Source organism: Vicugna pacos, chromosome 30 (assembly GCF_048564905.1).
Source record: "Vicugna pacos chromosome 30, VicPac4, whole genome shotgun sequence".
Taxonomy (NCBI): domain Eukaryota; kingdom Metazoa; phylum Chordata; class Mammalia; order Artiodactyla; family Camelidae; genus Vicugna; species Vicugna pacos.
The window spans coordinates 683,679-707,103 of NC_133016.1; the positions used below are offsets into that span (position 1 = coordinate 683,679).

General features: G+C 46.0%; 1 protein-coding gene and 1 long non-coding RNA gene across 6 annotated transcripts in view; both read right to left on the reverse strand.

Moving 5' to 3' along the window:
- ATP9B (ATPase phospholipid transporting 9B (putative)) overlaps positions 1-11,158 on the reverse strand; it is a 154,402-nt gene extending 143,244 nt beyond the window's left edge. For 2 of the 5 annotated variants that reach the window (XM_072952375.1, XM_072952378.1), the window contains exon 1: positions 10,785-11,042. In XM_072952375.1, the coding sequence (XP_072808476.1) occupies positions 10,785-10,912 (128 nt within the window). In that variant the 5' untranslated portion in view covers positions 10,913-11,042. Of the gene's footprint in view, positions 1-10,784 lie in introns of all 5 variants that reach the window. The other 3 variants (XM_072952376.1, XM_072952377.1, XM_072952379.1) reach the window with 2 other exon arrangements.
- A 4,130-nt stretch (positions 11,159-15,288) lies between these two features.
- Positions 15,289-23,193, reverse strand: LOC140690488 (uncharacterized). Its single transcript, XR_012065797.1, has 3 exons — positions 23,053-23,193; positions 19,695-19,952; positions 15,289-19,399 (listed from the first exon to the last, which is right to left on the reverse strand). It is a non-coding gene; the product is annotated as an uncharacterized lncRNA (long non-coding RNA).
- Positions 23,194-23,425: the final 232 nt, after the last annotated feature.

Below are 23,425 nucleotides of genomic sequence, written 5' to 3' on the forward strand. Positions count from 1 at the left end.
ACACGAGTCCACATTCTCCCCCGACCGCCAGCTTTCTGAACAAAGGCAACTTCCCTTCCTACCAACAACTGCCCCGCGGGCACTGATCTTTGAGCGGGGAGCAGCCGGACCTGGATTTGGTACCACAGTTCGCAGGGAAAGGAATGTGTCACCCTGCCTCGCCAGCCCACAGTTTGCAGGGGAGGGAATGTGTTGCCAGTCCCCTCTCCAGCCCCCCCTTCCTGGGGACGCCCCACCCCAGCCCAGCAGGACTGCTGTCCACCTGCTGGGAAGCAGGCAGAGCCAGGAAAACGGGGCCTGGAGCCGGCAGTGAGGGAATGAGGGACCAGGGACGGAGCCTCAGGGCCCGGGAGGGCTGGGGACCAGCAGCTCCAGGCACCTGTGAGGGCTCTGAAGGGGTGCTGAAACAGGAATGGACTGAAAGCTACGAAAAAACACCCTGCTCCCCGCCAAGACCTCGGAAGCTCATCCTCTGGGGAAGGGAGGCTGTGCTGAAAGCAGAAGACTGAACGAAGCAAACGAGTGAACGTGTGAGCCACCACCCTCTCCCTCCCACTCCCTGCTTATCAATAATTCAGTGCTGAAGGGTTGCTGCTGAGGAGACGGACCCAGCGTCGGACAGTCACCGAAAGCTCAGACGGTCAGGCGCGAATCTACTCCATTCACACGCATTCACTGAATTCCTAGACACTTAACAGAGAATGTTACTACAAGAAAAGAAGCTCAAATGTCCACAAAGGTGAAACATACATATGATGGGATATTGCTCGGCTTTAAAAACGAAGGAAATTCTGACACAAGCCTCGAAGACATTATGCTCAGTGGAACAAGCCAGACACAGAAGACAAATCTTGAATGATTCCACTTGGATGAGGTCCCTGGAGCAGTCAAACTCATAGACAGAAGGCAGACAGAGGTTACCAGGGAATGGGGAGGGTGGGAGTTAGTGTTTAATGGACACAGAGTTTCAGTTTGGAAAGGTGGTGGGTTGTGTGGGTGACTGGTGGTGACGGCTGCACAACAATGTTAGTGTACATAATGCCCTTGTATTGTGCACTTAAAAATGGCCGAGATGGAGGGGGGAGGGTACAGCTCGGTGCTGAAGTGCATGGCACTCACAGGTCCTGGGTTCAAGTCCCAGTACCTCTGTGTAAAAAAATAAAAAACAAATAAACCTGAAATTACCCGGCCCCCCATGAAAAAGAAATTTTTAAAAAATGCCTAAGATGGTAACTCTTATGTATATTTTACCATAATTCTTTTAAAAGAAAAAAATTCTCTAGGTATTGTTGATGATACCCTGCTCCTCAGCAGCCAAGCCACCCCGGAGATGGATACTCCCTCATCTCGACCCACATCCCCGCCGTGCCAGGCTTTACTGGTACTCACCACAGAGGCCCCTCCTCAGTCAACGCGCTGCACTAGATACAGGTACCGTGGAGAAGCCAGATCCTTACACGTAGGGCAAGCTCACTCAAGAGAGCAGTGCTTCTGGGAACAGGTCTGTCAAGCAGACAACAAACCAGAAAGAAAAAGAACCCCTGAAGGCTGCTTAGACTGAGAAGCCCTGGGAAACGGATGGCTGAAGTCTACTGAGTCCTTACTATGGCCTGGCCCTCCAGAGGCCTGTATTCTGCATCATCAAAGAAGATAATTTTAAAGTAAATGAGAAACTGGGGGAAATATTTGCAGCACATGACAGAGAACGATTCTTCATAAGCGTTCTCACAAATCAATAAAAATCCATAAAGAAGCAAACACTTCAAATGATAGATGAACAAAGACAATTCACTAAGGAAGAAATACAGCTATACTTAACAAAATTATGTTCAACCACATTAGGATTTCAATAAACATCTGAGTGCCTACTGTGTGTCAGCACTGTCCCAAGCCCTGCAGGGACAGCAGCAAAGAGGAACACAAGCCCCTACTCACGTGCAGCTTAAGTACCTACAGGACAAAAACAAGAAGTGAACAGGCTATTTTCAAAGGGAGACGTGCTCAGAAGACGATAAAGGAAGCAGAAGAGAAGTGGCAGGTGGGGGCTTCCTTTGACCACCAAGGAAGCTGAGTCTCAAGAAGCCAACACCTGAATGAAGGTCTAGGAAGGCCCAGTCAGGGCTGCCGAGCCTGGAGGGCTCCAGGGGCAGAGAAAGCCCGACCAAGACAAAGAGTATGACTTGAATGCTAAGTGGAAGGGGATGTCAATGGAAGGCTGTAAACCTGGGGACAAACTTCGTTTTCAAAACATGCAAATTAAAACAACTGAAAAAAAAATTTAACATTTGGCATGGTCAACAGTCTCCAATAACCAGGCACTGTTAATTGCTGGTAAGAATGTAACAACTTTTTTGGAGAACAATTTAGGATGATTCATCAAAAGCACTTTTTTTTTTGTAATGTAATTAAACTTTAACCACAGGTCCTACTTATCTGTATACAAGATACAGCTCTGTGGATGACCATCACAGTGCTGCGCCGGTCACCCAAAAAGCATGGAAAACCCTCAATAGCAATGATGAGTGCTGCTTAGCATATGATGGAATACCGTATAGTCACCAAAAGTAAGAAAGTGAAGAACTCTAGCTGAAAGCAAATGTTAGGAGAAGCAGCAGTCACTGTGTTCGCCCCTCTCTGGAACACCTTCCTCCACTAAGCAAAAGCACACCCGTTTTAATCTCTCCATTTAATCCTCTACAAACCACTCCAACCACTGTCGATACCACCACACAACACCCTACAGCCAAGGGACTAATCATTTTAGATGGTTCAGGCAAAAATTCACATGATCTAAAACAGAATTAATGTTTTCCTCTCAAAACTTCCTTTTTCTTACTTCTGTCTTTTAAAACAGTCAACTAGAATTGACTGTTTATACAAAATGCAATTAAAATTCAAAACACTACTTAAAAATATTACACTACTGTATAACAAAATGAGATTTTTAGTCTTTTCCATTAAGTTTTCAGCAACTGTGTTGCATTTTAGCACAAGTCACAATCATACGGAGTTTAGTGCTGGAAAAGCAGGACAGTGAGTCTGAGAGACGATGAACACAGGCGGCACCGAGCTTGGTAACCCCTCGCCTTCAGGAACGGAGCCTTTGAACCGGCAAGCAACTCACTCCACTTCCAAGGCAATTTTCCTATTGTACTGAAAAATTTATCTCAGTATTTAAAAACAATGAGATGATGAATAATGGATTTTTTCAGACAGGGTAAGCAGGGAATCTTAAGTGTCTTTGTTGCCTGGTGTCATACACATTTAATTGGTTTGTCACTCAAGAAAAATCAACGTTTCCAGCAATTAAGTATAATTCTGGAAACATATTTTTAAAATGAGTAAAAACAATGTGAACAAAGACGACAGAATGGATGATACTGAACCCAAGAGGACTGCGGAGCTAAGAACTGCACACAACCACCTCAGCTGCTGCCGAAGGTTTAAAACAAATGAGGAACTTTCAACAAGACGCTGAAGTACTGGAAGGTGCGTAATTCACACGTATCTAAGTAAAAGTAGTCAGTACAACAAGTATCTTAAACTCACGTTTTTAAGTTAAGCACCTAACGGCCTTATTGTTTCCATTTTGATGAGAAATACTTCTGAGACTGATACTAAAGGGCAAAAATGCTTAAACCTTCTTTAGGAAAAATAAATGCTCCCTCTTTGCTTGCATGTTAATAAAATAGAAAAACAAAGCAACAAAATGCTATAAAGAAATTGTGTATTTCCTTCATCAAACACAGCTTCCAAGTTCAACTGTGTCACTGATGAGTCATTAATAAGCAGGAGACCTGTCTGAACTACTGAGAAATCAGAACCCCTTCCCTCCTACAGCAGCAGAGGAGATAAACAATGGAATAGTTTAAAAAAAAAATTAAAGGAACAGTGCCTGAGAAGCGTGTCTTCACCTTAGTGGCAAAAGCAAGCAATAAGGACAAAGATCAGTCAGTCCCTCAGGCTGAGCGGTGCCGCCACTGTGGACCGGGAACACAGTAAGCTCTGAGCTACTGACTCCTCTTATGTTTTATAAGAAACCTGAATATCAATTTCTCATCATAAGAAATTACACTAACGCTACACATAAACTGAGACAAACGCCTGAGTGAGAGTTAATGGTACAATACTGAACACCATGTGAGCACCACCCGGAAATTTAGAGACGAGCAGGCCAGGCAGCCAGGACACAGACTCCAGGCGCCCCAACGCGCTGTTCCCAGTCACCAGCCCCACCTGCACGCTAATGTGGACAGCCGCAGAGAAGTAAGTGGCCCTTCCTGTTCAGGGAGGTGTGAAGAATCCTGTAGACTTGAGTGACACTACAGAATCCTTTTAAAGGAAATTCTACAAATCTTAAGAATATGTTTCTGATTCCAAGGAATCACTCTGAAAAATGCTCTTAAGAATCATTCTGTACTTTAAAAAAGCTTTTCAATCGCAAACCATCACAACAAAGGAAAAGTTTTATCTTTAAAACTCATAAAATACTTTTAGGATCATCAAAATTGTAAAATTTTTAAGACTCAGGGAAAATTGTGTAGAGACACTCAGAATGAGAAAACCAACACTAAAAAATACTGTGTTGCCTCTACCAAGAAACATATTAATATTTTATTCTGTTCTCAGCATGAGTCTCTTTTTAAAAGAGACTGATAAAATGCAAGACTTAACTAAGGTCCAGAGCCCCACAGAATAATACCAAAATGTCCAGGATACTATCAAAAATCATTCACTACACCAAAACCCAGAAACATCTCAACTTAAATGAGAAAAGAGAATCTAGAGATGCTGATATCAAAATGACACAGATGCTGAAATTATCTGGTAAGAGTTTCAAAATATTCATCATAAAAATGTTTCAATAGGCAATTATAAACATGCTTGAATCATACCAAAAAATTGACTCAGCAAGGAAATAGCTAATCTGAATTAGAGTCAAATGAAAATGTTGAAACTAGAAAGTGCAACAGCAGAGATTTAAAATGGAATGGATAGGCTGAGCAGCAGAATGGAGGAGACAGAGGAAAAATCAACGAACCTGAAGACAGAACAAAAATAACCCAATCATTACAGAAAACACAGACTTAAAACAAATGAAGAGAAGTCATAACCACATGAGATAAGGAATAGAGCTCACAAGGGGTCACTAGAGCATCCAAACATGTAATAGCTGAAAACTTGTAATTTGACCAAAGATTCAAGAAACCAAGTGAAACAGTATAAACTTAAAGAAATCTCTGCAAAGACTATAATAATCAAACTACTGAAAACTAAAGACAAACCTTGAAAGAAGTGAGAAACGATAACTTACTGACAAAGGCAAAATCATTCAAATGACAGATTTCTTATCAGAAACCATGGAGGCCAAACAGAAGTTACATATTTTCCAAGTGCTAAAAGAAAAGAACTATCAACCCCAAATTGTGTATCTGGTGAAATTATCCTTCAGGAATGAAGGATGAAGGAAAACTAAGAGATTTGTTTCCATTAGACCTACCCTCAAAAAACAGCTAAGGAATTCTAACACAGAACAGAAATAATAAAATAAAGAATTTCTGAACATCAGGGAGGAAGGGAACAACAGAAATAGCAGAAGTATAGGTCGATATAACAGGCCTTCCATCTCCTCGAGTCTTCTAGACTACGTTTGAGAGATAAAGCAAAAATTATGGCACTTTCTGATGTGCGATTCTAACTGTGTACATGAGGAACATTTAAGTACTTTTACATATGTAAAATTTACATATAATTTTACAAGACACAGGCGTACCTCAGAGATATTGTGGGTTTGACCCCAGACCACCACAGTAAAGCAAATATGGTAATAGAGTCACACAAATTTTTGGTGTCCTGATGCCCATAAAAGTTATGTTTACACTACACTGTAGTCTACTAAGTGTGCAACAGCATTATGTCTGAAAAAATGTATATGCCTTGAGAAATATTTTATTGCTAAAAAATGCTAAACATTATCTGACAATGCAGGATTGCCACAAATCTTCAAGTTGTAAAAAACACAATTATGTGATACACAATAAAATGTGCTATGCCTACAATTACACTACCCATAGGGAAAATAATGGGATGTAAAGAGGTAAGAATTCTATACTTTAGTCAAACTGATAAAATTATCAACACAACTATACTGTGATGAATTATGTATGTACAATACATGGAACTACTGCTAAATAAGATTTATACAAAGATACCACTGTAAAACACCATAGGTAAATCAATACGGAATTCTAAAAACTGTTCAAGTAACCCACAAGAAGGCAGGGAAAAGAAACCAGAAAAAAAAACAAAAACAGAAAACAAAAAGTAAAATGGCAGACATAAGCCCTAATGGATCAATCGCTACACTGAACATAAATGTTCTAAATAAATCAATCCTAAGAAAGAGACTGGCAAAGTAGATTAAAAATAAACCAACCATACACCGACTAAAAGAAACTCACTCTAAATATGAGTAGGTTGAAAGTAAAGGGATGGAAAATTATATGCCAGGGAAACATTCATCAAAAGAAAGCAGGAGTGGCCATATTAATGCCAATTAAAGGAAACTTCAGAGCAAAAAACTACTAGAAACAGACAGGGAAATTACATAACGATAAAACTGTCAGTCCATCAGGAGCACAAAGCAATCCTAAACGTGAACACACCAAACAACAGATGTGCAAAATATGTGAAGCAAACATGGTTGAAACTAAAAGGAGAAATAGACAAACCCATGATTACAGGTAAGAGACTTCAACTAAGCACTCTCAACAGCTGACGCAACTACTAGGCAGCAACCCAGCAAGGACAGAGGACTCAACACCGTCAACTGGCAGGTCTCCTCGCACTTCAGAACACCGCACCCAGCAGCTGCACAATACTCTTTCTTTCCAAGAGCCCTGGGAATTCTTATTAACAGAGAACATATATCCTCAGCCACAAAACAAGCTGCACCAAATTGGAAATAACTGAAATCACACAAATGTGCTCTCTGCCCACAAAACAATCATGCTCGGTATTGGTAACACGGGGACAGCAGTAAATCTGCCAAACACACTTCTAATAATCCTTGGGGAAGAAAGGATCCTGGCATCACCTAACCCCCAATCGAGCAAGAAAAGGCAGCCCAGGAAGGCCATCACTCCCTTGGACAGAACAGAGTCCACCACCTGACAAGCGGCCGCAGGAAGCAGCGCCTGTCCCCACGCACCTGAGACTCCCCTATCCCACTAGGGGGCACTAGGGCTCCAGGCAGCACCAGTTAGGGTCCCGGCCACCATGAGAGGTTAAAGGCCTCAAGAAGCCTCCGTGCACCAGTGAGCCTGAGACAACCCCTCATCTCATGGGCAGGAGAGCAGTCAGGTAGCACCAACAAGTGCGACCTCACTGCAGAAGGAGTCAGCTTAAGAAACAGTGTCTACCACAGCCTGAAACACCCCTCCTCCACCCCAAGATGCCAGAGCAGCCAGGGGCAGCAGCAAAAAGGATGTGACCACAGAAAGCCTCTTGGCCACAGGGGTGCTGAGTCCCCTCTCCAACCAAGACATGCCAGGGAAGCAGGGGGCACACATGGAGGGGGTACAGCCACAACCACTGCCCAGTCAACAAAGCCTCCTCATGCACATGGAATGACACTTCCATGTCTCCCCAAGAGACACGGAGCCTGGGGAAATCCCTTCTGCTCTTCAGCACGTAAGTAGAGATAAGTAAGAGCTCCAGCAGCACCACATAAACCAAGCAGACCAAAAATCACAGGCGAGGCCCTGAAAATTAAACTGTCATTGGAACCTCAGCCCACAAAGGTAAGCCAGGACTCATGTGCTAAACCTAAATAGGGTAATCACCTGCTGAAACAAAAGGTATCAATAGGACCCACAGTCTCCTAATATAATAGACAAAATATCCAATCAAAACCATCCATCATACAAAGAATCAAAACATTCAAAAGGTGAATTAGAAAAGACAACAAACTAACACTAAAACTAAGATTAACTCAGTGGAATTATATGACAAGCATTTCAAACAGCAAACGTAAAAATGCTTCAACAATCATTTCAAATTCTCTTGAAACAAACAAATTATAAAACTCAAGATTGCAATTGCAGAAATAAAACCTCACTGGATGAGATCAATAGTAGAGTGAAAATGATAGGAAAGAATTAGGAACTTGAGAACAAATCAAAAGAATTTACACAATCTGAACTACACAGAGAAGAGAGACTGCGAAGAGGGGAGGAAAAGAGCCTAAGGGAATTACTGAATCCTAACAAAAGATCCAACATTTGTACCACTGTAGTCCCGATACAAGAGGAGAAAGAGGTGGAAATTAGAGTACTTGAAAAAAATAATGGCTGGGGGGAGGGGACAGCTCAAGTGGTAGAGCACAAGCTTAGCATGCAGGAGGTCCTGGGTTCAATCCCCAATGCCTCCTCTAAAAATTAATAAATAAGTAAACCTAATTACTTTCCCCCTCTAAAAATAAATAATTTTAAATGGAAAAAAAAAATAATGGTTTAAAAACTCTCTATGTGTGGTGGAACAAAACACAACAGATTCAAAAAGCTTAGCGAATACCAAGCAAGATAAACTGAAAGAAATCATACCAAGATATATCATAATTTAACTTCCAAAAACTAAAGAAAAAGAAAAAAATGTAAAAGCAGCCGGCTGGAAGTGATATATTACCTATAGGGGAAAATCAAGCCAAGTAACAGTGGACTCCTAATCAGAAACCATGAAGGCTGGAAGGAAGTGGTAGAAGAATTTTCAAGTACTAAGAAAAGAAGCGTCACCCAGGAATTCTATACCCAGTAAAACTATCCTTCAAGGATAAAGGGGAAATAAAAACATTCTATGATGAAATCTCAAGACTGGCTATCAGAAGGTCTTCAAATGGAAAGGAAACTAAAAGAGAGACTCCTGGAACATCAGGAAGGAAGGAAGAACAATCAAAAAGAACAAAAACATGTGTACATACCATACACTATCCTATCATCATGAATTTTACAAATCATATTTGATGACAAACAAGAAGTTTAACACCATCTGATACTCAGGACATGGTATTTAAATTGCAGAGGGCAGAAGGTAAGTAAAGGAACCTAAAGTGGAGTAGGTTTCCACTTCACATCGTAAAATACTGATACCAATAAACTATGGTGATTAGTCACATATATGTATTGCAATACACAAAGAAAACACAACAAAAACTATATAAAGACCTACACTAAAAAACACTGTAGATATCAAAAAAGTATTCTAGTAAAAGGAAGGCAAGAAGAGAAAGAGGAATGAGAATCTGAAGAATCAGATTAGTTAAGTGACACACAAACTAATGTACAATAATTACCTTAAATGTGCTTGTCAAAATAACAATCAAAAGACAAGAGATTGACAGACTGCATGATGGAAACACGCGATCCAACAAAGAAACACTCTTCAAATTCAACAACATACATAGAGTGGACAGTATCACCACGCAAACATTAATCCACAAAAAGCAGGAAAGGCTGCACTAAAGTCCAGCAAGGAAAATTACCAGAGCCAAAGAGAAACACTGCATAACAACAAACGAAGCAACCTACCCTGAAGACAGAGGGATCCTACATGTATACACACCAAGTGACTGAGCCTAAAAATAAATGAAGCAGAAACTGACAGACGCGAACTTGGACGGAAACCTACCGTGAAATAGTTCCAAATGTTACCTCCTAAAATCAACAACTTAAGAGTATTATGAATGCAATTACTTATAGGTAAGGTTAGGAAAGAAAGGAGAAATGGTACTTCTGAAGAGTCCACTTTGGGCCACACACTAAAAATGGGCACCTTACTAACTTCCCACAATCCTCAACAATCCTGTAAGAAAAAATACTACCCCTCATTTTACAGCGGAGGAAACCAGGACTCACAGTTTAATTACCTAAGATCAAACAGCTAGTATGTAAATAAACCAAGAGTGAACCCAGGTCTATAACATTGTAATACGTCCGCTTCTATGTCACAGCCTCTCAGGCCAAACCAAAAATTATCCTAAAACTTGAACCCTGAAGCACTGGATATTGAAAGCTGTATGTTTCCCCTCTGTGTGAAGGCTGTTTCCACAGTTCCTCAGGATTAAATTTTAATAACTATAAAAGGCAATATTTCCCCTTTTTCTAAGTTTCTTTTTCTAACTACTCTACCATTTATAAAGGTAGCATTCTTCCCTTCGGGTGACAAGTTAAATACGAGCTGAAACCAAGTAGGGTATGAGGCCTTCATTTTAAATCAAAGGTCTGAACTTTTTAATTCTACCACTTAACTGGGGTCACATCAAACAATTAAACATTTCTGAATCTCTTTCCCAGTCTTAAAAGCAAAAATTCTTGTCAACAAAAGTACTTTGTAAACACGTTTAAGTAAAATGTGTACTTAGTAAACAAACTGAAATGTCTTCACTTGCTATTCACGTTTGTGACAGTGACTCCCAAGCAGGTTCGTATTTCTAAGGCTAAGAGGACGCTGTATCTGCTGTCTTCACAACTTCCGCGGAAGTTGTTTCGGAGACCGACAGCTCCGTGCCCAGCGCCGTTGGACCGGCGGCACCAGTACCGCCTGACCGAGCAGCGCCCCGAGCGCAGGCTGCTCCTTCCCTCCGCTCAGCCGGGCGGCCCGGGCCCTCCGGGAGCGAGGACGCCCTCCCGGGGCCCTGCGCACCGGCGGCGCTGCAGCGGCGGCCCCGGGCAGACCCACTGGCAGGCGAGGGAGGGGCGCCGGGGCGGGGGCAGCGGCCCGGGCGTTACCTGCTGGGGCGCTCGGCCCCCGGCCCGGGCCCCGCCGCGCTGTAGTAGGCCGCGCGTTTGCGGTTGGCTGCGGCCGCCGCCGCCGCCGCCGCGTTGCGCACCGGGTACAGAGGGATCTGGTCCGCCATGTTCCAGCCGCCACCTTCCCGCCCCTCCCCGCTCCCCCTCGGTTCGCAGCCTCCCCCCGCCCTTTCCCCTCAGCTCCAACCCGGTTGAGGCGCCGCCCGCGCGCCCTGCCCTCCCACCGTGCGTCGGGGCCCGATGGCGTCACCACGCGACGGAGCCCGATGACGACACTGTTGTCGACGTAGGTGCGGCGCAGGAGGCGGAGGCTTCCGGGGCCCCGCCCCACTCGTCGGGTACCGATGACGTCACCCGTGGCGAGGGCGCGAGCGGGAGGCGGTTGCGTTCCGAGGTCCCGCTCCCGCCAGTGGGCGGCCCATGCGTCACCGGGCAGCCAGGGCGCGAGCCGAGGCCCTGAGGTCCGACGCTGGGCGGGAGCGTGCGCGCATGCGCCGCCGGCTCTCCTGGGCGCCCGGGGCTCCGGCCCCGCCGGGGAGGGCCTCTCTGAGGGCCGGGGGCGGGCGCCGAGGGCGTCTTCCCCGCCGCTCCCGCCCCGGAACTGCCCGCAGAGCCCCGCCCCCGGCCCCCGCGCGCTCGCCCTGGGGTCTGTGTCGTCCCTCCGGGCGCCGCGCCGGCGGGCGCGTTTCCGCGGGGGCTTCCTTCCCGCCGGGCCTGCGACGGCCGCCCGCGTCCTGGGACCCGCCGCCCCCTGGGCGCGTCCCTCACCTGCCGCTGCGTCCTTCCCCCCGGGGCCGGTCCTGCGCTCCTTCCTCCGCCCCTGCTTTGAGTTTCTGCCGTTTCTCATGACTGCTTCCTCGCTCAGTCTTCCACACGCAGATATGTTAGGTTTCTCGTTTACTTTCTACATCCCTGTGTTTTATTATTTCTCAAGATTTCATTATTCCCATAAATTGCTTCCAGGAGTGGTCCGACAGTCGTCTTCAGAGTCCTGAACTTTGCTATTGAATTGTTGGTTACGTTTGTTGTTAATTTATAGCTTGGGAATTTGGTCTGAACTCTTCCCACTTTTTAAATTTGAGGTTTCCCTCCGGGCCAGTAATGTGACCAGATTTCTAAACTATGTATACTAAATGATTGGGTTTTATAGTCCAAGGTCCAAAATGCTGAGAGTCCAGTGTGGTTCATCGTCTTCCCTCCGCCCGCCCCCCGTAGGTGGTCGTTTTGGTAACGTTCCGTGGGAACACGAAGGAGACACTGCTTGCCCCGTGCAGTCGTCTCCCTTGAGAACTCGAGTTCTAAAAGCGCCCAGATGTTCTGCAGAACACAGAGCTCCCGCCACCCCAACACCTGGCAATCCCCGTATTTTGGAATGGCCCCAGACTGCTGGCTTGCCCCGTCAGACAACAGTGCGTTCAACATGAAATTCTAGATTCTAGACTCATCTTGTTTCTATGGAAAAAACTCTTAAGTAGTTGCTCCTACTTTCTGGTTGCCAGTTTGCTTCTTAGGTGCTATTTACGTGGCATGGATTCAGGCCACTCCGTGAACACTGCTCTCAAAAGTAAGCGACCTCCTAATTGCTAAACGACGGCCCTTATCCTGCCCCTTCCCTGGATCCCCAGCAGAAGCTGACACCGTTACACCAGGGGCTCAAACACATCGGCAAGTGGCATTGTTACACCAGCGATAACCACTCAACAGCGGACAGTGTTAACACGAGCCAGCTAGATAACCGCTCCCCACAACCGAGGCTGTAATACAGCTCCTCACCTCAACAGCTGGCATGTTAACCCCAGGCCCTTGGCCGATGCTTCGCTGGGAGGTGCACAACCAAAGCCCTGTGAACAGCACAGAACCTCCCTAGAGCAGTCACTAGGGGAACAGGGGAAGAATTAGTAACTTGCAAGTTAGAGAGGGAGGAAATGGAATAATAAAAAATACTGTATTACTCCAAAAGAAGGCATGGAAGGAGTTTTAAAATGAACAACAGATGGAAGAAATAGGAAACAAATAAGATGATCGTTACACCCAAAAGTCTAAATGTAAGCGGACTAAATATCCCAGTAAGAAGTCAGATTGTCAGACTGGATTAAAAACCAAATCCCACCATATGCCCGAGGTCTGAGAGCCCTCACGTTAAATATAGACACAGAAAAGTAGGAAATAATACCGTGCAATGGCTGGTTAGTCCCCAGGAGTTGAGATCTCCCATATTTCTGCCTTCTCCAGCGAGGCGCTGGAGGCACAGCGCTCTACCAGCAGAATTCAAATCAACATGCCAAAATCCATGTCTTAGCCTCTAACCCAAGGTCTCCCACCCAGCACCTAGGAGAGCGTGCTTTGTCCAACTCACTGTTTACTGTTTATAAATCCCACCTTAGTGAAATTACATGTTAACCTGAAGATTTTTGCCGGAAGAGATACAGATAATTTCTGTCCAGTAGGAAAATGTAACCCCAAAGAATATGGTTTATCGGGCTTTAGGCTACTAGCTAGTTTTGTATATAACCCAGCAGTCTCACTGTAGCGTTCTGCATTAAATCGCCTCTAAATACCAACGTCTTGAAATACTCTTTGCACCGATCTTAATATCTTACTCATTATATCTTCCCTCTTAATAAGTTAAATCACATTTTGCCACATATTCATTACATAATCTGCATGAGGGTGATTTTTACCTCTTTAAAAATTATTCCTTAGCAAAAAGAGGCAAATTTTCCAATATTGAAGAAGACCTTCCCTATGTATTTTTTAAGTGGATGACTGGGTGTCACATCGTGGAATTTAAATGTCATTCAATACATTTGAAAGAGAGATGTCACAGTTCTGTTTTTAAATGTGAATACTTACTAAACACCAAAAATGCATCATTGATCACTATTTACACTAATAATGAAAACTTTGAGCTGTCTATATAAAATGTGTGAAGGAATACATATTTTTCCAAAATTCTTTTAGGGGGTCGATCAATGAGCAAAAGAAGCTTGAAGACTGATACTGTAAGCAAAGTTAAAAAAAAATACCATGAAAGGTGAATCTTATAAAAAAGTGTCTCTAAATATATCCTTTTTTCAATTTTGTATCATTTATTGGAAATTGCTTTATTGTCCAGCATATGGTCAATTTTGGTAAACTTTCCATGTATGTTTGAAAACATTCTGTAGGTACTGAATGCATGATTGTTTTTGTTTGTTTTATTTTTGTTTTTATTTTTTTAACTTTTTTTATTGAGTTATAGTCATTTTACAATGTTGTGTCAAATTTCAGTATAGAGCACAATTTTTCAGTTATATATGAACATATATTCATTGTCACATTTTTTTCACTGTGATCTAAATGTATCTTTTAAAGGCCAGTTTTAGCATTTATGATTTGTTACTGATGTTCTCATGGAACTCTCTCTTGAGAGAAATGCATTCTTTCCCAAAGCAGGTGGGGCTTGGGAGGTGTTAAGTGAAACCAAAATTATCTCTACTCCCACCCCCTCTAACATATACCTGGGTTCAGAAGATCCCAGCATGGACCAAAGCAGAGGATTTCCAACATCATATTTCACTCCTTGAGTAGACTCTCTTTGAAAGGGGAAAGACGAAGTACCCTGCAGATTTATAATGCCTTGTTTCCTTATAAAGGAGAAAAATGTGCCTACAATAGAATAAGGTTTTTATTCAATTCACCACACAATGCTCTCACATTAACTGTAACAGGTTCATAATTAAAAACTAAAATGTTTTTGTGCAGTCATTTCTTATGGTTTCTCAGTTTTGGAAAGAAGGGTTTAAGTCCACCACAAAAATATGTGTGAGCACGTGTGCCTGTGTGTGCGTGTGCAAGCAGGTGCATGCGTGAGCATGTGTGTCTGTGCGTGTGTGAGCAGGTGCATGTGTGTGTGAGCACGTATGGGAGGAGGTGTGTGCACATGTAGCATTTACTGGGCGCCTGCAGCTTCAGCCACACCCTAGGAAGCCTGAAAACTTGAGAAAGAACCTCTGGTTGTTTAGGGTCAGGCTGAAGTGCACTTCCATCAGCGTACTTAGAGGGTTCGTAGATTCCTTTAAGCCATTCATTCAATTACTGCTTTGTAATGAACCGTAGATGTTTCAACTATTCTATCAAAATGGGAAAAAATGCAATTACTGGCTTCTCGTGGAGAGCTTCAAAGTGTTGGCTAAAGGATAAATAAACTGGAATCAGACTGCACTCTTTGGAGTCTCGATATGGCTGGTTGGGATTTGGAATCAATAAGGCTCTTCCGTATCAACAGCTCTGTGGCTGACAAGGTCTTTCCACCTTTCCTTGGAAGGCTTGAGAATCTTTCTAGGCTCAAAACCATAGTCTCAATGATGACAGAAAAGGAAAGTCTTTTAACGTGGCTCTAGAAGTAGGGTGTCTTTTGCTGAAGTTTCATTTTTGTCTCTACCACTTCAGGCAGATGAGGCTAATCACTTCAGAATTCTTAAAATGAAATTGTTCGCATAGACTGTATTTATTGCAAACTGTGGAAGCCCACAAGATACCACATAGGGTGTTCTCAATAGTGACGCAAAATTCTCTTGAAAATTTGGAAGACAGCTACCACCACATTATCATTTTATGTTCAGAAAATTCCATATATAACACTTTATATACTGAATGTATACACAGAACAATGTACATTATTTGTATAAAACATTTTATGTTAGAATTTGGAAATCAGTCTGCTCATTTTCTAAAACTAGCATTTCTATTAACAGGATCATATCAATGAGATTTTACTATGCATTTATACATACAGACACATATTTTTGGAGAGAGAGATTAAGGCATATGTACCTTCCGGATTTTTCTTAGACGAAGCAGAAACGGCCGTAAGTGGCTTTTGTGACGCTGCTGTGGAGCAGAGAACTACAGCAGGTGTTGCCAGGTTGTTCCATCTGTGTGAGGTTTGGAGGAATCTGCCTCTGACCTGCCTCTCACCATTGAAGTAAAAGTCACCAAAGTCCTCCTTAGGCCGGTGGCTGGGGCGCAACCTCAGCTCAGCCTTTGAATCACAAGGCGTGTGAGTGAGGCCACAGTGTTTGTCTCCATCCGGTGCATTGCACTCAGCATCCTCCCTCAAGGAGGCTGTTCCACGTCGTTGCAAATGGGTCTCCTTCTTTGTTAAGGCTGGGTTGCATCATGTTTTCCTTGTCCATTCACCGTCGATAGACACTTAGGTTGTTTCCACGTCTTGGCTCTTGTGGAGAACACTGCAGTGAACAGGGGAGCAGAAATTCCTTCAAGATACTGACTTCTTATCCTTCAGATACATACTCAGTTGTGGGATCCTGGGTCAGGAGACAGCGCGATTTTTAATTTGTTGAAGAGCCTCCGTGCTGTTTCCCACGATGGCCGTATCAGCTTGCATTTCACCACAGGTGTGCAAGGGCTCCCTTGGCTCTGTGTCCTCTCCAGCTCTTGTTGCCTGTCGCCTTTCCAGTAATGGGTAACGCTATCCTAGTAGGTGGGACGTGCCATCCCACTGTGGTTTTGAATTGCATTTCCTTTAAGGCTACTGAGGTTGAGCATGTTTTCATATGCTTGTTGGCTACTCATGTATCTAGGGAAAACGTCTATTCCACTTTTTTGCCCATTTTCAAAATGGGTTATTATTATTCAACTTTCACTATTGAGTTAGGTCTGAGTTCCCTGTATATTCTGGATATTAACCCCGTCAGGTGTGTGGCTTGCTCACATTTCCCCCGTTCCATAGTTGCCTTTTCATTCTGCTGATTGTTTCGTTTGCCGTGCACAAGCATCTTAGCTCCACCTGTGTCTTTTTGCTTTGGTTGCCTCTGCTTTTGGTGTCGTACCCAGTAAGTCACAGCTAGGAGCAATGGCAGAGAGCTTTTCCCGGTGTTTTCTTCATAGAGTTTTATGGTTTCAGGCCTTGCATTCAAGTCTTTAATTCATTTTGAGTTGATTTCTGCCTATGGTGTAGGGTAAGTTTCCAATTTCATTCTTTTGCATGTGGACATCCAGTGTTCCCAGCACCATTCACTGAAAAGACTCTCTTTTCCCCATTGTGTGTTCCGGACACTCTTGCCAAAGCTTAGCTGACCATACGTGTGCGGGTTTATCTCTGGGCTCTCTATTTTGCTCCATTGATCCATGTCTGTTTTTGTGCCAATACCACAGTCTTGATTAGTACAGCTCTGTAGTATCGTTTGAAATCACAAAGTGTGATGCCTCCAGCTTTGTTCTTCCTTTTTGAGACTACTTTGGCTATTTGGGGTTTTTTGTGGTGCTATGTGAATTTTGTTTTTTTTTTTTTCCTATTTCTGTGAAAAATGCCATTGGAATTTTGATAGGGACTGCATCGAATCTATAGAAGGCTTTGGGTATAGAAGGTATTAATTCTTCCAATCCATGAACATGAGATACCTTTCCACTTCCTGGGTCTTCTGTCATTTCCCACCTGCCACCTGGCCTTCATCACCAGCCACAGCAGCAGGGGTCTCCGTTGTGGCATGTCCGCTGCTGGGCTCCCAACAAGCACTATGGGAGTGACTAGGCCTCCCACCTGATCTTGAGATATTGTACCCAAAACGTTGTAGACCCCCTCTGTCCTCTCCATCACCCAGGGTCACCTCTGTTTCTAGCCATCATCATATGAGAGCAAGCACCTTCCCCACCTCCTGCAAGATGCCACCATGTGAGGGAAGATGTGAAGGTCTTGAAGACGTGCTGAAGGCTGTGTTTCTCACCTTCCCAGCTGACCTGAGGCGACTGCACCTCAGATTTCATAACTGACATCACCCGCCTCTGACTCAGTGGCGATTAGGAGCGCTGCTTCAGATGTCTGTGAGTTCTGAATTTACAGCATCCCTCATTCATGGCTGCCTGTTCTCCCACCTCACACTCACAGGACGTGCAGGCGAGAAGCCGCAATTATTTATAATAACTTTATTAGCTGTAATTTGCATCTCCCTCTGAAAGGATGCAGTGACGTTTCTGGAGGCTGTATATTAAACTCAAGTGCTTCTCCGTGACCCTGCCCTCATCCACTCCGAGCACAGCAGTGTCCCTTTCTTCCCGAGAAGGACAGGAACAATTTGTCACCACACAAATTATACTGTACTTGCTGTTGACATTCTTTTATCAGATAAATTACCTGTACTGATTATGCTGAAGGCAGTTTCCATGAAAATTTCATATTGTGAAAATCTTAGTTCAAGTTGAGAAGAAAAGGATTGGATGTCTTTTGACAGTGGACACAGAAATGTGGGTCCTGATTACAGGTGTCCACCACTGTTTTCTAGAATAAAAGCCAGGACTTCTGGCACCCAGTCACAGACATCTCTGTTCAAAGCCCCGCGCCTCCGCCGCCGTCCCGTGGGGCGGCCAGTGCCCCGTGGAGACCCGAACACGGGCGCCCAGCCCTGCGTCTCTTTCGGGCAAAGCAAGGACCTGGAAGGGCAGGAGCGACTTCTGAGCGTCACTTTCAACGTTTAGAACTTAGCCATTGAAAGCTTTATAAAATGTGCTACGGGGATTACGCATCCACCTCTGGAAGTCACACACTCAGTGAGAAAAAAAACACGTAATTTGAGGAAGGACCCAAAAAGGCACTTGTTGGTGTTTTCCTTTAAAAAAGAAAAACAAGGAAAACTTCCTTCCCTCACAAGAGCAGTACACGTTCCCTGTGCGGGCAGGATGCTGGCATGTTCAAGGGCCTGGGCGTGGGGCGGGGCCTCACCTTGCATCTTGGCGCCTGGGTCCCGAGTGCGCCGGCCTTTTGAAGCCTGGTCTCCTCATCTGTTTTATGGGTCAGGAGCACCTGCCCCATCGGGCTTTTATGGGATGGTCATGGGATCATGTACTGTAAGCATTTGGCCTAGTGCCTGGGACAAGTAAGTCATTTTAAGGTGGGGCTGTTATCTTTTTGTAATTATTTAAAAGCAAAAAGGTCCCCCTCACCCAAAAACTATCATTGGAAAACGCTGCCGCGGCCCAGTGTGTGGTTATTTACAATGTTACTGAAGAGCAGTGTCAGGAGGAAGGTTTCGGCTGAGCCTGCCTCTGCTCCACCAACCACGCGCGGGGAGCCAGAGAGGCAGGCGGCTCCCGCCTTCGCCTTCACAGGAGAGAGGGTGGTGGTCCTCCTGGGCCGACACCAGGGGAGGCCTGGCTGGGCCCGTGTTTCCTTGGTGCTTCTGTGACCTGCTGGGCAAGAGACACTCACAGGCAGCACATCACAGGTTACTTCAGAGTCACCTGCTGGTGTTCGCCAGTCGTCTCGTTTGCCATAGCAATTTGGATTCAGCAGACTTGGAAATGTTCTCTTTCCTAAAACAAACAAACTTTTCCCAAATTGGATGGTTGACAAGTTGGTATATTATCTATGAAACCAACTCCAGACGTGGGGTTGCAGAGTAAGTAGTAGGGAAAGGTGTTACCAAGGAAATGAGTTATTGCCATAATTCAGTAACCTTCCACGTGGATGATAAACTGACTGTGTGTAAAGCCACCTTTGAGCAAAATCTCTGCTCTGAACTGTGAGAACAGAGAGCGTATTGAATACGCAGTGGTGACTGTTCTCTTAGCTGATGCATTAGAGGAGTTCTGTAGTCCTAAAAAAGGGAAATGATAACAAAATACATATGAAATAAAGATTGCTAAATAAAATTAAATTAAAATTAAATAAAATTAAAACTGTAAGCTGATCAGAATATGTGATTTTCTTGATCCCCCCCCCAAGATTGGTTAGGATTTCTTTGACTTTAAACTCTAAGGAGTAGAAGAGACAGTCTTTGAAATGGGACCAATGCAGTAAGTTCCACGAAGGGCTGCCCTTTAACAGCTGCAGGGTCACTGTGTAGGGGAGACCATGACACTGAAGGGCGTGCGTGTGGTGAGTGTGCTGACCGTAACTGAAGAGACAGGCCAGTCCCCAGGGCACGAGTAATGCTTGATGGTGGAAATTGTGGAGGCCGACTGAGTGGATGAGGGGCCCGTCTCTCGGTCTGGGTGGGCAGTGGGGACACCGTGGCCAGAAGCATCGTTCACAACTGAACTGCTGGAGACACAGCAGAGACGGAGTGTCCTCCCTGCTCTGGTCCAGGCATCTCGACAACTGTAACCAGCTTCTCTTCCATTGCTTGTCGTTCGGAAGAGCCATCTAGGCTGCAATATAAAAATTTCTTACTGTGGGCAGATAGCTACTAAAATTACAATAAAAATAACATTTATTGGACCACGTGTTCTATGATTCCATTGGTGTGAAATGTCCAGAATTAGCCAATCCTTGGAGACACGCAAGGTTAGTGATCCCTGGGGCTGGGCTGCGGGTCAGGTGAGGGGTGGGATGCTACTGTACATGGGGTCCCTTTGGGGGTGAAGGAAACTTCTAGAACTAGGTAGTGGTGATGGCTGCATGACTCTGAGTACATTGAAACCACCGAGTTGTACACTCGAAATGGGTGGATCATCTGGTACGAAATTTAAACCTCAGTAAAGATGTGAAGCGAACCCTCCTTCTGTCTGACATCTGTGGGGCTCTGATTTCCTCTGATGTCATTATTTACTCGGCGTCCCGTCAGTGAGCTCAGTGTCCCGTCCAGTCTCCACGACGCTTTGTTCACAGCTGCGCAAGTTTACATGGCACAGAGTTTAACGCTCGTCTTAATTGTGCCCAAGGGCGCACAGATGCGTCCACTGTCTCCTTTATGTCGATGCAGAAATGCTGACCGGCCTTCGTTTCGTAAATCTAAAACGTCCGGTGCGTGGCTTTCGGGTATTTCATGAGCGAGCGTGTACTGTCTGCGCAGCCCAGATGCTGTGCGACTGGGCGGTGTTAGCGTCAGTCAGGAGGAAGCCAGGCCAGGGCCTAGGCCCGCCTCCGAGGGTCGGACCGCACACCGCCGCGCGCCCCCGCTCCCGGCCTCCGGCCCCCGCCGCGCGCCCCCGCTCCCGGCCTCCGGCCCCCGCCGCGCGCCCCCGCTCCCGGCCTCCGGCCCCCGCCGCGCGCCCCCCGCTCCCGGCCTCCGGCCGGCTGGTTGCACGTGTTCTCAGCTCTTCCCGGAGACCCTCCTCTGTTACAGTCGCGCTGGGGCCCCTAGCGGGTCCAGATGAGCCGGCTGTGTTGGGGCCCAGCGTTTGAGGGTCCAGGGTCGTGGGTGGGCGTCCGAGCCTCCGTCCCCTGGTGCCTGCGGCCTCACGTCATCCACGCGGTGACCGGGCCTTCCTACGAGAAGGCGGAGCACGTCCCTTGGGTGTGAAATGTTTCCCTGAGACTCGGGTGTGTCGGAGTTCCTGGTGCTGCTGACAAGCCCCATCGCGCTCTTCGGGCTTGTCCTCCTGCCCCTCCGTCCCTCCAGGGCCGGAGCTCAGAGCTCGCTCTCAAAGGGAGGCAGGGCCCCCGGACCGGGACCAGCTTGCGTGTCTGCATCCCACCCCCCCCCCCCCCCGCCGCTGACCCCACGCCTCTTCCTCCAGGCGGCCCTTAGGGATGCTTGAGCTCCTGTAGGATGGCGCCCTCACCTCTGCGCCTCCCGCGTGCTCGCCCCTCCTTGTTTATTTCTGCCGCCCCCAACGCTTGATGCTCCGTGAGAAGAGGGAGCCGGGACTAATCCATCACGACATTGTCTGGGCCCAGAACGGGCCTGACAGTGACCCGAAGGGAGAGCATGGGGTACATGGTCAGGGAGGTGCCGGGGCCAGCTGAGCAGCATTCAGGCCTGCCTCCCGTCTCTGCTAAGTTTCCTTTCAAATGCCGTCACATTCGTGAATGTCTTGTGCACTGGGCTGCATGTTTGTGTTCCCCAGAAAATTCACATCTTGAAACCTGGCCCGCAAGGTGGCGCTGTACAGCTGGGGGCTTTGCCAGTGACCAGGTCACGAGGCTGGAGCCCCCGCAGTGGGACTCGCGCCCTCATCAAGAGACCCCCGAGCTCCCTCCACCCTCCTGCCATGGGAGGTCACAGTGGGAGCACGTAATCTGTGAGCCAAGAGGGGTCCCCACCAGACACCAGCTGCAGGGGCCCGGGTCTCAGGTTCCAGCCTCCAGACCCCTGAAACCCCCACCTCCATTGATACGCCCCAGTTGGTAGAATCTCCAGCAGCCGCATTGCCGGGGACGCCTCGGGTGAACCTCTCAGGCAGACAGTTGTTTGTCCTCTGAACCCCAGAGCTTCTGGGGGACGTCTCTCACTCATTTTGCTGTCTGTATAGTTGGCTTACTCTGTCCAGAAAGGAAGCGTATCTCGTTTCCTCTAGTGAGTCATGGAAGAGGCTCATAGGCACTGCTGTTAAACTGAAACTCTCCCCTCTTCCTCCTGACTCCCCACAGCGCCACGCCCCGGCGGGCAGCAGAAACGGAGTTTGGCCCTGCTCGTGTTCTCCGTGTTCTCGGGTATGCTGCTGCTGTTTCATGGATGCTACCTTTTCCCCATTAATTTCCTACATTAGTTTTTAATGTTTTCCTAGATTAGACTTCGAGTATTTCTGATTTTATTTTAATGGTCAAATAGAATAAACCAAGTGCTTAAGCCCTTTGGAGTTTTCAGATAGCCTAAACTTACCAAGTCATTGTAAGTGAGTTTTTGGATAAAGTTGGCACACTTACGAAAGTCAGAAGGGGGCCTAGAATGAATACCCCAGGACCCACACCCAGGGGGCGGTCAGCTGGTGACACCCCAGCCTGAAGACCAGCAGGAGAACAGCCTGTCAGATTCCTTCAACGTTGCCTTCCAGTGGCCAGCCACCCTTGATGCCAGGCACTTCTGACATTTAAGCAGAGGCCTCACAGCATTTTCCATCCTCCAGGTGTCCCTCGTTTGGAGGGAGAAAAGCAGCTGGTGCCAGAGGCCACCCCCAACCCAAGCTCCACCCCCTCTCTGTCTTCTGTCCTCTCCTCTCTGGAAGAAGCAGCTCCAGTGACTACCTTTTCCAACAATTTTGTTTGTTTTCTGAAAGCACACTATACAGATGTTTATTATTTTTAAATGTATTTTTTATTAATACTATCTACTCTTCCTACTGAAAACTTGGCAAACATTTTTGTAGAAACTGAACACCTATTTAAGAGTATGACAGACCTTTTTTCAAACATATTTTAAGGCAGGTGATGCCTTATTAAACTTTAGGAATTAACATAGCTCATCGTGTAAGAGTGAATGTTCGAGAGTGAACCATCTGGGTTTTAATCTCTTCTCTCCCGTTTACCTGCCCGTGGACTTGAGCAAGTTTAAAGTGAGTATGAGCATCTGAGTATCAGCGTCCTTACCTGAAGGATGGGCATGACGACAGAACCGACTTCAAAAGACCTGAGTGAGAATGAAGCACCGGACCCTGCACAGGCACTCGGCACACGTGCGGTGACTCCGGCAACGTGCACGGGTCCTTCCTGCCCGAGGCCTCCGGCGGCACTGCCAGCCCTTCGTTTCTTGGCTCAGATATTTGTAGGCGAGTGTCATGCCCACGTCAGTCTGCCTAATGGGAGAGGATTGCAGGACAGGGCATCACACTGCCATTACAGTCACTGGACTGGGTTGCTGTTCCATCATGGCCTTGGAATTACAGGAACGTCCACTCTTCCTGGAGAACCACCACACCCTCCTGCCTCACCCCTTCATAAAAAGTTGCCAATACACTCTGTG